A 16,444-nucleotide genomic window follows, 5' to 3' on the forward strand; every position below is an offset into this window, starting at 1 on the left:
GAGGCAGAGCCTTCAGTTTTCAGGCCCCTCTTCTGTGGAACCAGCTTCCAGTTTGGATTCAGGAGACAGACACTATCTCTACTTTCAAGATTAGGCTTCAAACTTTCCTTTTTGCTAAAGCATATAGTTAGGGCTGGACCAGGTGACCCTGAATCCTCCCTTAGTTATGCTGCAATAGACGTAGGCTGCCGGGGATTCCCATGATGCATTGAGTTTTTCCTTTCCAGTCACCTTTCTCACTCACTATGTGTTAACAGACCTCTCTGCATTGAATCATATCTGTTATTAATCTCTGTCTCTCTTCCACAGCATGTCTTTATCCTGTCTTCCTTCTCTCACCCCAATCGGTCGCAGCAGATGGCCCCGCCCCTCCCTGAGCCTGGTTCTGCTAGAGGTTTCTTCCTGTTAAAAGGGAGTTTTTCCTTCCCACTGTTGCCAAAGTGCTTGCTCATAGGGGGTCATATGATTGCTGGGTTTTTCTCTGTATCTATGAAGCGCCTTGAGGGGACTTTTGTTGTGATTTGGTGCTATATAAATAAAATTGAATTGAATTTCATCTGAAAATGTTGAATTTTAGTAAAAACAATGCTCTGTAGTTTGATGCTGTCGTTACAGACAAAGTGGATGTTTAAAGCATTTGAAATGCTGTAAGTCTCCTTATCAGCTGGAAATATTAAAGCCATAAAATGACATAAAATGGATAAAAACGGATAAAAACTATTGAACAACATCAATGTTGAGCTTGTTCCAAAATTTGAATGTACATGTGTTGAAGGTGCTGCTCTTGTTGAATTGTTAAACATATTTTTCTTTCATCTGTAGAGCAACAAAACAAAAGTTTCATTTTCTTCAGCTTGAATATCGGCAGGTTCAGCAGGTCCTGAGGAAACTGTTTTCAGGATGTTGTATCCTATCCAAAAGCTTTTTGCAATTTTATATTGAGAAACATTATCCTTAACATATTTGACCGCATAAAGTATCATGGCCGTCACACTGTCATTTATATTTTTTTTAATAACTCGTGTCTTAAGTCATCCCATCATACAGGAAATAAAAAAGCCTGTGGTTCACTTTTACATCACAAAATGTTAGAAATATAAACCGTTCATAACAACCTGATAGGCTGGGAGTTTAAAATGCAAACCAATGGATGCAGAAGACGATAATGTCACAGAGCACACGGTGCCTATTATTGTGTAGACATTTAGAAATAAGAAGTCACATCTGTGGCTAAACCATTGTACACCACAACTTTAAAAATCTATAGTGTGTGAGGCTGTGTAGGTAAACGGGGACTTGCCGTTCTTGAACCTGCTGTTGTGTTGATTTTTGAGTGTTTGAACCCAGCGTGTGTCAAACCATCTGTTGGGGTTGTGGATTTGACACCTCAGCATCGTGAAAGTGGGGAAACATGTTTCTGGCTGAGCGTAAGATTTCTGCTTACAACTTGTAATCTCAGTTCTAAATTAAATTCAAAATGTTCTTTGTAAGTGTGGCTAATGTGTACTTTGACTTCTAAGGCGCACACACACACACACACACACAAGAACAACAACACAGAGAAGAAGAAGAGGGGGTAGTTTTACTACGCATCATAAAAAACGCAATCATTCATCTTCCAGCTGTATCTTTGTGTTCTGACTTCAGAGTCCTTGTTACTGAGCCGTACTTTGGGGGTCAGACTGTTGTGATACTGGGAGGAAAGGGTGAGGTGTGAGAGTTTAAACCATTACACACAAAACTTCAAAGACCTAAAGAGTGTGTGAGACTGCTAGCTGTGTCATTCAGCAATAAACCTATCTACAATGTATTAGTGTAACCCCCCTCAGTCTCTATGTCCGGTGCTGTATGAGTAAAACTCAGGACTCGAGATGGGTAGAGCTCAGGTGTGGTTTATTCCCCTTTTGTGGGTTTCTGCAATAACATGGGACATGAGTAACCATGGGTTTCCAGCAACAGGATTCCACCCAACACAGCAAAAGCTTCATTGCTACTAATGTATAAACAAATGATCGTATAGTGGAACTCTCAGTTTTCTCAAAATAAATAAAAAACAAATATTGATTGAAAAATAAAATGGCAACAAAATGTATCACGGAAAATAAAATAAAAACATTACTGCATTGTGGTTTAGGTAACGAAAGAGAAATTAATTCACTTAAATGCACATTCATGTGAATATAAATAAACTTCCAGACCAAAGCCAAAATTTCCTTTCATGTACAATAGTAAATGGAACAATGCTGCCATCTACTGGGCAAAACTTAATAAGCAGTATTACAGAATTAGCCTGCAGCTCAACCAAATACATGTTTCAAATACACATACCTGCAATAACATGGGACATGAATAACCATGGGTTTCCAGCAACAGGATCCCGCCCAACTATCAAGAGAAGTTTCAAATTATTAGACTCGACAGTCTCCTCTAGCTGTTAGCCGCTAGCTCAGCGTGTCCATTTTTCCTACCGTCTAACCCATTAATTGCAAAACAAGGTCATAGAACTGAATCTACTCTGATGCTACTGTATGGGCAGTTCATGCTGTTAATGCACTGTCATGTTAACTTCAATGAGGATTTTCAAATATGTTTTAAACTCATATTCAGTCAGGGCGGACTGAGGAAGAACTTACCACAGCAAAAGCTTCATTGCTACTAACGGATAAGCTTAGGGAAAGCCCGTTTACCAGTAGCAGACTTCCGCTGCGGATTTTCAAAATAAAAGTTTCTAAATAAACCCATGGTTGAGATCCCAAGGTTGACAGGAATTTAACAACAACAAAACCATATTCATTCTTTTACATCGTTACATTAGTAAAGAGCAACTTGGACTTCTGTCCCAATAAGCAACGGTTTAACAAATTTCACTGCAAACTATAAAAGGAATCTGGATTTAAATAGAACATAGTAGTGTTGGATTAAGTGCAGGAAACACTAGTATAAGGTGGAACAAATCTCCTTCAACATTCACAATGACCAAAGTGAGGACTACAGGCGTTTCTCTCAGTCAGCTGATTGTGTTCAGGGTAAATGCAGCTAAACACACTGAGACTGCTCTGTGATGTTCGTGAGCTGTGGCCTTTGTCGAACTCGGAGTGAACAAAAGCAGAAAAACAGTAAAACATGCAGTCATTGCAATTCTGGTTTATTTCATGAATACAACGAAACCTTTTAGTCCACAGAGCAAAGGAGCGTACATGATAAATGGATACACATAACACGGACAGTGTTATTAAAAACACGAGTCAACACTTCTTTCTCCCTGCAGCGTTACTGTAGTGACACTTTAACAATGCTTCATGGTGACTTCATGATGATAAAACATGTTCTCTCGTTAGCACATGTCTGCGCTGTCACTTGTCATGAAAATGTCCAGAGCCTGGGTTCAAGCTTCCTCTTCAATCACCACTCATCATTATTAGGGCGCACAATAGATTTGGACCACATCTTAACACTAGAGGGCAGCACGGAGCAGGAGATCGCTGCTTTGGAGTCAGTCCTAAAAATAACCCATCGTCATGGTGATGCAAATAGACAGCTTGTGTGTGTGTGTGTGTGTGTGCGTGTCTGACAACATGTAGCCGTGCAGTTGTTCCTCAATGAAAAGGTCTATTCTTAGAAACGAGAGGAGATAATCAGCCCAGTCAGCAAGTCAGGCAGCCAACTGATGATGACGATGCTTTCTGTACAGATAGAGTTGGTTCACACCTGTAAATATCTGGGACTCTTAATTGACGACTCACCTTCAAACCACATGTAGAGAACCTTGTGAAAAACCTGAAGTTAAAACTGAGAGTTTATTTTCAAAAGAAGTTGTGTTTCTCCTTTAATACAAAGAAGCAGCTGGTTGCTGCAGCATGTTTGCCTGTGCTGGATTATGGAGATATTCTATATATGAATGCTTCTGCTCAGTGTCTTTGAATGGTTCATACTGTGTATCCTTCTCTGAGGTTCATCACTAACCGTGAATCTCAGTATCTCGTATACTCTCAGGTAGGACGGCCTGCTTTGGTAAGTCGGAGGAACTCAGTTTATATCTAAGGCGATTCTTGGGTTGCTGCCTTCTTATCTATGTTCCCTGCTTGCAATGAAACATGCTGGTCGGTATTCTCTTCGTCCTGAATTCATTTCAATACGTGCTTTTAAATCTAAACTACGAATCCTTGAGGCCCATAACATGCAACTGTTTCAGTTAGACTGATTTATTTTAACTGATTTTTTATTTTTATTTGAACTTTATTGAATTTTACTGAATTTTATTTAATTTTTTCATTTATGTTTGCATGTGTGTTGTTGCTGCCTGTGTTTAATTGAGTCATTTCTGAGACAGCTGCTGCTGCCTATCTTGGCCAGAGGTTTTTAGTCTCAATGGCTCTTCCTGGTTAAATAAGGGTTAATGAATCTGTCTGTCTGTCCACATATATGACAGAGAAAAACTGAGAAAGTGACATTAAATGAAAACATAGTTTGACAATTGTGTGCATCTGTGTATGATATCAGTTCAGCATAGGAATACAAATATGACTCTATCTATCTATGGGCAAAAACATTTATCAGGATATATCTTTGATATCGACATGACTGATGACATGCTCCGACAATCAAGCGGCTTCATAGCTTACCAAAGTCCTACTAAAACATTTTATGGCAGATTTTCGAGCGCCTGTTCCACATAAAATCTGTTCGAGGTCAGTAAACACAACCAGAATTCATACATAAGGCGCACTGTCGATATTGGGGGAAATGAAAGGCTTGAGAGCGCCTTATAGTCTGAAAAACACGGTAATAACGACGGCCCGCTTGCATGTTCTGCAAAAAATGTTCTTTGTTGTGTATCTGACGGTCGAAAGCCAAACCAGTTCCACACCACTGAAGCTGCAGCATTTTTACAAACCAGTTCAGGTTCATCTGTTTCATTCAAAGATCCGCTTTCGCTCTTCTCGTCCTCCGTCGCCGCCGTGCTTTTTCCATGTGCGTATGAAACAAAGGCACTGCGCGTTTTACCCGTATTCAATCGCGACATTTCATTTTCTTATCTTATATTAGTTTATATTTCTTTTATATACATAAGATGCATGTGTATCCCCTGAACTTGAGTCATTTTGAATATATTTGGTTGCTTTTATTTGTAGCCTGAACTCAGTGACTTTTGCACACAAGAGATAAAATCAGTGTCTGAAAACAGGAAGCTGGTTCTAACAGCAGGCTGACCTTCTGGGCCCCACAGGGCTCTTCAGTCTCCTGTACGTGGCTCCATGTCCCTTCAGCTGGTTCGAACAGTAGGGAAGGGCTTTCCAAGGCTCTTTGTGGTATCAAAAAGAACTTCAAAGGTGGTGACTTATTGATCCTGTTGACTGTGAGTCATGGCAGTGTTGACCTGAAACACTCTGCTGCTGCAGATAAAGCAAATAACAGAACGAGGGCTTTTCCTTTTGTGTACACGTAACAGTGCAAACCTTGACAAGTCTTAAATAAATATGTCTCGAGAAAGCGGTGTCCACACAGCCATTCAGCTGTAACACAACAGAAACATTTACATCAGTCTTTCTAACGGCCTCCTGATTTCAGATTAGACTGGAGATGGTGCCAGTTCAGCTCTTTAAGATCTTACTGCAGCACTTGATTTAAAAGTGTCTTTTAAAGTACCTCAAGGATCAATTTGCCAAAGTACAGACCTTATCCTCAGAGTCCTTTCTGTACAGATAGGAAGCTTCTTTTCCTGTACTAGGTGGCCACTGATTTATCTCAGTTTTGCTTAAATCTTCTGTAAGCATAAAGTCTGCTAACACTTCCAAACTGACAACAGACAAATGCACCATTCTTTTCATGTGCTTACTGTAACTCTGTAGTCATGGCTGGCCTGTGGAAGTGGAACTCTGTGACTGTTTCAAAGTAAAGACAGATTCCTTTTGGTCCTTACAAACCACAGTGAGTAGAAGTATCATTTCAAGCCTGTGGATTGAATCTTGGTATCATTTCTACTCAGCTTGGACATGTTACATGTGTTGAACTGGTTTTTAAAGGTTAAGAACATTAATAAACTCCATCCTTTCCCTCAGTGACACAAAGACTGTTAGCACCACAACAATCTCCTCATGATTAGATTGCTGTAACTCGCTGTACTTGGAAATCCTTCACTCACGTTGTCTCGTCTGCATCTGGTGCAGAAGGTTGCTGCAAGAAAGTGATGGGAGTGCAGACTGTGTGTTTTGGATCAAGCTGTGTTTTAGCACATCACTCTATATTTTGTATTTTATTTCATACCTTTGTCCAGTTTTCATGTGGAAACACAGCTCCTCCACCCTATCAAATATCTCCCATTTATCTTAAGTTAATTCCTGCCTTCAGAACCAGTTGTTGGGACCTTTTCAGTGGAAATAAGGGTGAATTAACCAACCTATAAGCGATAGATATGATTTTTGTGACTTTTATTTACCATCAGAAATAGTTGTTTTGTTCTGTTAAACGAAAGAGAACCGTGTGTTTTGCGGACCAACAGCCTGGATTTCAGCAGGGCAGACTTGCTGCCTGTAGAGGGAGCCCTTGTGCAGGATTCCCAATAAGGAAGCGCTGAGGTGAAATTGTGCTTCATCAGGCCCGCGGAAAAAAGCGGAAGTTGTGCTAGTTTCCTACAAAATAAAACAAAGCAAAAGAAGTAAAACGGTGGTGCTCAAACGTGACGTGAAATAGGTGGAATAATTGAAATATTGAAAAAACATCAAATTTATTTTATCAAATATGTATCATGAACCGCGTGAACCTTAGTTTAAGAAAAATAAAAAAGAGGGAAAAATCACGTTGAGATTAGGATTAGTTGGTGTGACATAAATATCAGATAAACCTCAAATTGAATATTTGCTGTTAATTTTGCCAAAAATACCCACGTCACACGAGGACGTGAGAGCGCGGGTCCGAAGTTGGCTTTATTGTGGTTTCACCACCGGAAGTGTGTCCGTGTGTGTGGCCTCGTCTTGACCGTGGTAACTAATCCAAGCGGCAGAGACGAGCGCAGCAGTAGGTCGCGACGTCCAGGACTGAGCCGAGGTTTGCGAGCGGGACCGGGACAGACACGCGGAGGCTGCGCTGCTTGCAGGACTTCCGCCCACAGGACCTCCCGGCTGCGCTTTCATTTCTTTCCCCGGCGCGACAAGTGGCTCTTTGGGACTCGGAGGGATTCGTGGAGACTGTTTACCGAGCGAGCTTCCAGTTCCCGAGTCGATCACCTCGGCATGGCTTCAACGACCTGCACCAGGTTTACCGACGAGTACCAGCTGTACGAGGAGCTGGGGAAGTGAGTTCGTGACTCTTTGTGTCTCTGAAGTTACTGCTGCTTTCAGTTGCTGCCGTGGAGTCACGGAGCCACCTCCGCCTGCCTGACCCCACCTTGAAGGGTGCAGTCGGCGCTGTGGGCACTTCACTGTACCTGTAGTCTTACTGTCGGCTAACAGCCGCACAGATACTGTAGGATCCGTGTTCGACTCCACGTCTGTAATACTTCGTGGCTGTTTCGGGACTTTATGAACCCCGCCCGTCAGTACCGAGCGCGTTAAAGGGTCAGTCGGTTCCGAGGGACCGACTGAAATAGCTCCGTGTTTTAAGTGTGGCCTCTAAATGCTGCGTGCTGAGGAGAAAACACGGCTGAGGACAACTTCTGTCAAAAACCAGTCAGTGTGTCATAAATGCAGGAAGTTGGTTTCGTTGGGGTCAGTGGGGTCACTCGTAAACAACGACGTGTTTCTGTCCACAGTCCCGCCCCTCTGTGCAGACGCCAACGACGTGTTTCTGTCCACAGTCCCGCCCCTCTGTGCATTCGCTTCATCACGCATGCACCTGAACCCGAGCTGGCTTTGGGGAGCTGTGGTTGATCTCGGCCTGATCTGGGGTCAGCCTGAACGGTCATCACGTCACTGTGGTTCATTCAAATGATTGCTTCACTTTGTTATTCTGACCTGAACAAAGACTTGAGTTATTGCGGGCCTTCACTGAAGAACCACTGGATGCAAAGTTGTGTGAATGATGTAAACTGGATGCTTTGCCGCTGCTACGACGAGGCGCTTCTTAGAAAGGCCTGTTTGAAGCCTTCTCCAGTTTACATGAGCAGGAAGCAGGTGTGGCTGCTGATCAGGGATCTGCTGATGCTTCCACGTGTGCTTCAGCTGATGACCTCTGACCCGACCTTTAGTCTGAGCTCCGAGAGGATGTGCATATACTTGCCTGACATCCACCTGATGCTCACCTGTGTGTGGTTTAGTTTGCAACCCGCAGTCACTGAAAGTTCTTCTGGTTAACCTGTATGTTGAGCTGTCATTAGTGTGTCTGTCTGTGTCGACAGCCGTGCAGCACTGAGCTGTGGGTGACGCACAGTAACAGCAGAAGACGTGCTGATAAGAGCCACATGGAAAACTGGGTTACTCTGCAGCATGTGTGCAGGATGCTGGTTCAAACATGGTCGGAGCAGCGTGCTCCGTCCTGCCTGATGCTGTTTTCAGCCTCCTTCATCTCCTCTTACGCAGAGAAACTGGTTCTCTGTGTCGATGAGCAGAGTGAAACATCGTGTATCTGCGCAGACACGCTCGCGTACAGGCCTCCCAAATACACTATGTGTAGCTAGAGCAGCGATTGGTTGAAAAGAGCAACAGTGAACGTCAGCACAGAGAGAAGAAGAAGAAGCGCGAGAAGGCAAACGAAACAAAGACAAATGATTCAAAAGTTTTTAAAAAGCAGACCCTTTTTCCACTTTGCTACAACAAAGTTCATGGATGAGGACTTTGCATAGTTTCATATGCAAAGTCATCAGTTTTACTACGAATGATGTTCAGCACAGTCGAGCTCTGTTTGTGGCGTTTGGCTCAGTGAAGCCCGTCACAGCGCCGGGTGCTAACCCGGGCTTTCTCCTGTAGGGTCAGGCTGCGCTCACGTAAAGAGGAGCGCTGCCTCGCTCGCTCGTGTTGAAGCGTGATTAAAGTGCACCAGCGATGTCGAGGCGGCGACTTCAGGCAGATGCCAGAGAAGTCCAGCTGTCTGTGTCTGCAGCAGAGCATGAAGCCTGCTTACACGTGGCTGTGGACACGGGCAGCTGCACACTTGCTCATTCGTTGCATGTTTCACTCACTTTACTTCACTTGCTGCTGGTTTAGGAACAGAAACAAGAAGCTGAAAATAAGCTGCTTCACAACGATCACTCTGCACGCTGAAAAGGGACAAGTGGGGAGTTAGACGGCCTCTGACTTGTTGCAGTATCACCGTCGAATGGTGCGTGTTGTAAAATGGCTCTTGAAACTTTGGACTCGTGACACCGAGACTCGACCGGGACTTTCAGATGTAACAGTGCAACAGAAAACACTTTAAATGTCATTTTCACAGCTGTCTTTGCACATTATGAGGAGTCTGGTTGTGCAGAGGCTGATCCCTGCTTCATTGTGTCCTGTAGGGGGGCCTTCTCTGTGGTGAGGCGGTGCATGAAGATCTCCACGGGGCAGGAGTATGCTGCAAAGATAATCAACACCAAGAAGTTGTCTGCTAGAGGTGAGTACATGCTGCTTCAGGCTCTCACTGCAAACATGCAGCGGTGGCTCACTCAGAGGGAATAGCTTCTTTTTAGCCCCGTCACGCCTCAAACCAGCTTCCTCTTTCTTTTTGGCTCTATGGTTTTCATGCCTCTGCCATTGCTGCCCGTGTCATCTCAGTAGCAGCCAGATGTGGTCGGGTTTCACTGCCTGCAGCTTCAAATTCACTTTTATTTTCCGTGTTTGTTATTGCATCGTCACAGTGGCCTTTTCACGACTCGTTCTGCTGTGTGCGCCGGTGATTTGTGATGAGGTCTTCACATTAAAACATGATTATAGAGCGTTGCCTCGTGAACTTCATGTGATGGTGTCTGTCCAACCCAGAAGCTTCTCTTTTGTCTTTAAAGTTTTCATCTTCTTACTAAAAAACAAAAACAACTTCATCAGTGTCCGTGCAGCAGGAGCCCAGGCGTCCGCTGCTGTCCAAGTGCTGATCGGCAGAAGCACGGCGCACAAACGGAAGGAGACGGGCTTGAATAGATGGGCCGTGGTGATGGAGAGTGACTGCAGTGCAGCCTCTCAGGAGGGGAGCAGGGGGTTTCCCTGCAGCTAGCAGCTGTGTGGAAAGCAAAGGGTTTGCAAATGTGGTTTTAAAAAGGGAGACTTGCAACAATGAAACAAAAAGAAAAAGACTCATTTAGCTGCTGAGAGATTAGGAACTCATTTTAACCTTGTAGCCTTGGAGGACATCATAACCAATGAGAAGGGAGAGCAGGCACGGTAGATGGTTTGTCCCAGGGCTGAGCGACGATGATCTCACATCCCTGATATCAGACGTTTGTCGTGCTGACAACGATATTCATCACAAAACTTTTGTTTTCTGTAACTTCTGTGAGTCTCGGGCAGCTCGACCTGCATGAAGTGTTTTCAGCTGGGCGTCGTGTAGCTGCAGTCGAGTGGTAGATGAGTTGGAACGGCCGCGATTTTCTTTGTATGCATTACACAGCGTGCTGCGGGGCGGGGCGTGCTGCGGGGCGCGCTGCGGGGCGGCGCGCTGCGGGGCGGCGTGCTGCGGGGCGGCGTGCTGACGGCTCTTTTTAGCATCTCGTCCCTAAATACTATTTCACCTGATTCCGTTTATTTTGAAAAATCTCAACAGGATCTTCAGCTTTATTGTGAAAGGTTTATGTGGAAATAAACTAGCGGAGCCGCGCGATGCTCGTCGTTGCCCTCGCTGTTGCTAACGACAACGCATAACAACAGTCGCTTGTCCGTAGTGTGGTCATTTTAAATATAAGAGGAGAGAGAAGGCTAAGAAATTCTACATGAAAACGATGTAAATATCAGCGTGAACGGTTTATTTTGAGACACACAGACATGAATATGAAAGATGGACGTTTCACATTCATGTCGCTTATATTGAGCTAGTTTGTCATAAGTCCACGCCGGGCTTATTTAGGCTCAATGAGGAGAAGAAGGTCAGTTGGACAGAGGAGTGTTTATAAAAGAATTGCATATAAATCTAATGGGGCTGTTCACCAGGAGAAAAACATCCGTCCTAGTTTTCCATCATTCAGCTGTCCATCATGAGGTGAAAATAATCCTAGCTCTTGAGGCAGAGATGCAGATGAGCCCTTTGGGTTGCGCCTTCAGAATAAGTGAAATCCCAAAGAAAGCCGATATGATGCTGCTGTCTTTTGGCCACATCACCACATTGCTCAAACACAGCTCGCTTACGCGTAAGCACCGCGTTCTGGTTTACAGGTTTATGGGTTGGTTACCTTCTGATAAATCACAACATTCACAGTGACATCTCTTCATTCAAATTGTGAAATCCCTTTAATCTGGCCTGCAGCACTTTAGGATGTCAGCACACAGCCGGAGGACAGACGCTCTGAAAGTCAAACACATGCAGATACGGTGGCGTGCTGATCCGAACTGACGGTCTCGTTCAGGGAGAGGCCAGAGTGCCACCAATGCCACGGCTGCTTTGTGAGGAGAAGTCCTAAACAGAAGCTCCACCTGAAAGTTCTTCTGTGTCTGCAAACATCACATCAGCAGTAGTTCTAGTGAAGGAACACGTGGTTGCAGAGTGCTGCAGCTGAGCTTGGAAGGCTTTCTGATAGATCTCACTGAGAATCTACACGTCTGTGATGGGGACTGTTCTGCATGTTAATCTGCTGTCACAGTGTGGACACTTCATTTACATCATAATGAACAGTAATTATGAAATAGTGTTAAACTGATAGACAATGCTGGGAACGCACTGGCAGCAGTGTCGGCCCTGAGCTGCCAGCACCATCACCCCAGCAGGGTGAAGCAGCCAAGGCAGGAGGACAGTTTTTAATTAATGGATTTTAATTTTGATGTTCACACTGGAGATTGTGCAGCTTTGAGTTGCCACCAGACCTGGAGACCCCCCCCCCCCCGGCCTAAACAAGCTGGCACTTGTGAGGCTCAGAGTGCATCGGTTAATTTGAAAAGTCATTACCAGGTTTTGCTAACACGTTAGCAGGTAGCTATTACCAGTAAATGTGTTTGTAGTCTCTAATGACGATCGTGAGTAGTGCAATGATAACAATGCATGTAACCTTTGTGCGGTACTGTCAGATGTTGATGCAACATGTAGTCCCCTCTGGAAATCGTTGGTTCATGTGTCACACTGCCAGCGTAGCAGACACAGATGTGGACAGAAAAGCACTAACCTCAACATCACTGAAGCAGTGCAAGGACTTTCCTTTCAGGCTCACTGGGGCTTCAGAAACGGTGATCTTACCTGTTACACCGCACCTAGAAAACGAGGTGGTTGGACGGTGCTGGGTCAGGTGCCACTTTTACTGTGCACACAAGCATTGTGTGAGTTATGAAGTAAACTTGCATATGGAACGTTAAAGCGAGGAGTCATTTGTGCTCTGCTGTCGAGCGCTCCTCCCAGGCTTCCTCGTGTCCGCTGTGAAGCAGGTTTGTCGAACTTGGATGAGCTGTGGGCCCTGCTGGCGCCGTCGTCTCTTTGGACACGTTAGTGTTCAAGTGGTACAAAAAACAAAACACCCACAAATGTTTCCTAAAATTTAATTTCAAGTATCGTAGAACAAGACAAGCTGCAAACGTGACCACAGATCTTTCATTGAACCACCAAATAAACACAGCGGTCCTCTGTGTGCACGCGTGGCAGCACGAACTGTGATTGTATTTAACAAAATAAAAGCGCAGTACTGCACTAACACAGCCGATCCCTCAGCATCTTTGCACTCTGCTGTTTCCTCGGTCAGGACCGTGATGAAGGTTGCTCTGGCTAATCCGTCGGGCTCCGTGTTGGGCCCGTAGCCGGTAACTGTCAGAGAGGCGTGGAAAGGCTCCAGCAGAGCTTTAGAGTGTCGGAGGGGAACACGGCGCACAGTCTGGACGGCTTGCTTACAGCCGGGCTCGTCAGGCTGCAGCTGTTGTTGTTGTTATATTTACATGCTTTCATCTTCCGTTTCTTGTCGGTAGAAACTCGTACTTTCTCTCTGCCTCGCGCTCAAACACACACAGTGGGAGGGGCAGTCCCACGCTCTCTGCAGCACAGACTACACTACCCATGAGGCTACATGCCTCAGTCAATGCAGTCAACAACAAACAAATCCTCCCTTCACAGGTCAATTCACAGGTTATAGTTCGTCACGTCAGTGTAAGGGGTCCCCGGGCCGCCAGTTTGACACCCCTGGTTTAAAGTGCATCTGCATTCTAACCGGCTCTTCAAAATAAAAGCATAATATTGGAAGAATCCCGAACATAACTACAACACCCAGATGTAGTGAAGTGGAAGTCTTCACTGACGGCAGCCTTGTATGAAGGACAAAGTCAGACCCAGTGATGCTTGGACTCACCGGAGTGGAAGTGATCACTTGAAGACCCACCGGCTGTGGGAAAGCTCTGGTTCAGGAGCCCTTTGTTGTTGCTTCTGGAAAATACCCGAGGCCCAGCCGCTCGATGTGAACTCTTCATCCCCATGGAAACACAACGAGATGGGAAGCTAAATATAGTCTGCGGGGTCATGTAGGTGTTGAAGTATATTAGAGTGTTTGTGCTGTTGATTGTGATCAGCGCTCAGACACAGCGTAACACAAGCACTCCTAACACACCGAAACCCACGAGCCGTGACCCCTGACCCCTCAGTCCTGGTTTTATAGGGTCGCATCAGTAAAGTGCTCAGTCAGAGGTGTGTGTGTGCATTCAATGTCACAGGCTTAACACAGCAGTTACACAGCAGCCTTCCTAAGGCCACACATGAAAGAGGTGGATAAAGAGAGACGTTGTGCGTTACAAAAGGAAGATGCTGTAACACAAAGCAGAGCCTCGTGCAGCGTGTACAGCTCTACATGACGTGGTCTCATTGTGTCCACGGCTCATCCTTCAGGTCTCGACTGACCCACATGGTCTAGGACTTGAATGACCAGTGAGCTGTTCGTGTGACAGAAGTGATGACTCAGTATCCCTAAGTGCACGTCCTTGTGTGTCTGCCATCACTTAGACAGCTTCTCATGCCGAGGGCGCCCGCCGCCTGCAGACTGCAAGCTGCACTTCATACATCCTACAAACAGGCAACGAGAGACCAGGTTCAGGAGGTTCTGTGTTTACTTGTGAATCTGTGCAGAGCTCAGGCTGCTGGTCTCAGAATCCTGTGTGTGTGTCCATGTATTTAACAGGCGGTGTAGTTGGACTCTGCATGCCCACCAAGCTTTATGGAAGCAAGAACAATCAGATATATGAAGCTGAACATTTGTAAAGTAGGGTCATGTTCACACATTAGTTTATGATGCTTTGCACGTGGATGGAAATGGTCCTGGTATGAGTCGTCCACCAGAACTTAAGTCACATTTTGTAGAAGAACGTTAAACAGTTGAAACCTCGACAAACAATAAAAGGTGAAACACATAGAAAGCTGTCAACATTCATGTAGGGGTGGGGATTCCATATGCAGGCACTAAAGTTCACTAATCTGATTTTATTTAATGTTTTTATTATGTTATTGATGCATCTGCACGTGGAAAGCTGTGTTTAACCCAGGATGGCCTCTAACTCCAGTCTGATCTATCAGTGAGGGAGCCACAGTTTGTGTATCACTGCGAGTGCTGCAGATCAGCTCAAGTGTTTGTGTATATATTAGAATATTGGTGATTTCACCCCAGACTTTCTCTTAAGTGAAGCACAGCTGTGTGCAGCAGGCTAAAAATATCTCATCAGACCTACTCAGGGGAGCATGAAAAACAGAAAGTAGGCTGCCGTGTAACAGAGCAACTGTCAGCGGGCGTGAGGACTCCCCAGTCCGAGGCAAAAGGCTGCCTCAGTTCTCATCCGATCAAACGATGGGGAAGCTAGGCTTTTGTTTGGGTTTTCTTCAGCTAAATGTCATTAATGATATTCCTGTTTTAGCTCTGACTAACTGCACATGAAACGTGAAAGAAGGGTGTAGCAGAGCAGGCCATCTCCTGGTTGGATAGTTGGTGGTTCGATCCCTCGAATCCTTGGGCAAGATACTAACCACAGGTTCCTGGAGTATGAGTGCAGGTTAATGATGAATACAAAGGAAAAAGTGCTTCTACGAGTGGGTGAGGCGTGCACTTTACACTTGTTTTTCCCAGTAGAAAAGCGCTGTATCAGAACCAGGCCATGTACCATTTACCATTTGGAGAGAAGATAAGAAATCAGAACATCATGAGACGTGGAAGAGATCAACAAGAAAGATGCACAAGCAGTAGAACAACTTCGGTCCGACAGCAAGACGCATTAACAGAGTCCAGGAAACGAGGCCTCAGCTGTAGAATATCAGTTTGCATAAGTTACTCTGGTTTCAATTCAATTTTATTTATATAGCGCCAAATCACAACAAAGCCGCCTCAAGGCGCCTCATAGATACAGAGAAAAACCCAACAATCATATGACCCCCTGTGAGCAGCACTTTGGCGACAGTGGGAAGGAAAAACTCCCTTTTAACAGGAAGAAACCTCCGGCAGAACCAGGCTCAGTTTTTAAGTGGAGTGGATAAATTCTGCAGGTCGTTCCTGTGTTCGTCTCGCCTCCCTCCGCGAGCCCCGTCATGCCCCTCCCTCCCTGGGACTGCTACAGGTTTCCTCTTGCTTAAAATGCACCTTTAACTTCCCACGGTGACCAAGTGCTTCTGCAGCTTTGTTAGTGTAACAGTCATTTTCACGTTTAAGTTCAGTTGGTTCCTCTTGGGCGTCCGGGTGCCTCAGCCACATACTGAGGGTGAATCCACGTGGAAGGAAGTCCCTCAGACGTCTCAATGTCATGGCTCATGTCTGTGACCTGGTTCATTGCCAAAGGTTGGATTTAAAGCTGTGATTCAGACTGAGGAATTGGAGGCTCAGTTGCCAGTGGTACAGTCATGCATGTGTCCATAAGTTGAGTGACTTCTTGGTGAAAGTTTGGCTGCACCAGCTTTTCCATCATTAAGATGCACATGAGCTTTGCCTCCAAACCTCGAGGCAGGATTACGAGTAATCCTTGAGCTACTCTGCCAGAAGATGATACTTTGGTCTTTTTAGCTTCAAGTTACCCTGGAAAGTGTGCAGCGTTTTCTTTCATTGGTCGTAGCTTTGTTAAGTCGCGAGAACCCTCCTGACCCACAGACACAAACTGGAGTAATTCCTTTGGGCTTCACTCTAAATCCTGATTTAGCCAAGTAGGGCAGCCAGCTGAGGGACAGGTGCCTGTTTTAATTAGGCTTCTTTGTCTGTCAGACTGGGTGCTCCTGTGGAGGGACACCGTCTTCCAGTGGTGCGCTCCTGCACCTTAATAAACTGCTGGTTGGCTCAGTGAGCGGAGAGTCGTACTCTGTCCTCTCAGTCATGTCCTTATCTTGGTTTACTTTAGATTTCCTGCAAAGGGAAAGAGGGAGGGCATTGTTGCTCATGACCTCTGATGGTTCAGTCCGT

The 16,444-nt window shown here is 45.2% G+C and overlaps 1 protein-coding gene across 2 annotated transcripts in view; it reads left to right on the forward strand.

The window, feature by feature from the left end:
• The first annotated feature begins 7,004 nt into the window (after positions 1-7,004).
• The window catches only part of LOC308398231 (calcium/calmodulin-dependent protein kinase type II delta chain), an 81,438-nt gene continuing 71,998 nt past the window's right edge, over positions 7,005-16,444 (forward strand). For both annotated transcript variants that reach the window (XM_080884755.1, XM_080884756.1), the window contains exons 1-2: positions 7,005-7,291; positions 9,431-9,525. In XM_080884755.1, the coding sequence (XP_080740881.1) occupies positions 7,230-7,291; positions 9,431-9,525 (157 nt within the window). In that variant the 5' untranslated portion in view covers positions 7,005-7,229. The remainder of the gene's footprint in view (positions 7,292-9,430; positions 9,526-16,444) is intronic.

The sequence above is a fragment of the Rhamphochromis sp. 'chilingali' genome (assembly GCF_963969265.1).
Source record: "Rhamphochromis sp. 'chilingali' genome assembly, chromosome: 1".
Lineage (NCBI taxonomy): Eukaryota > Metazoa > Chordata > Actinopteri > Cichliformes > Cichlidae > Rhamphochromis > Rhamphochromis sp. 'chilingali'.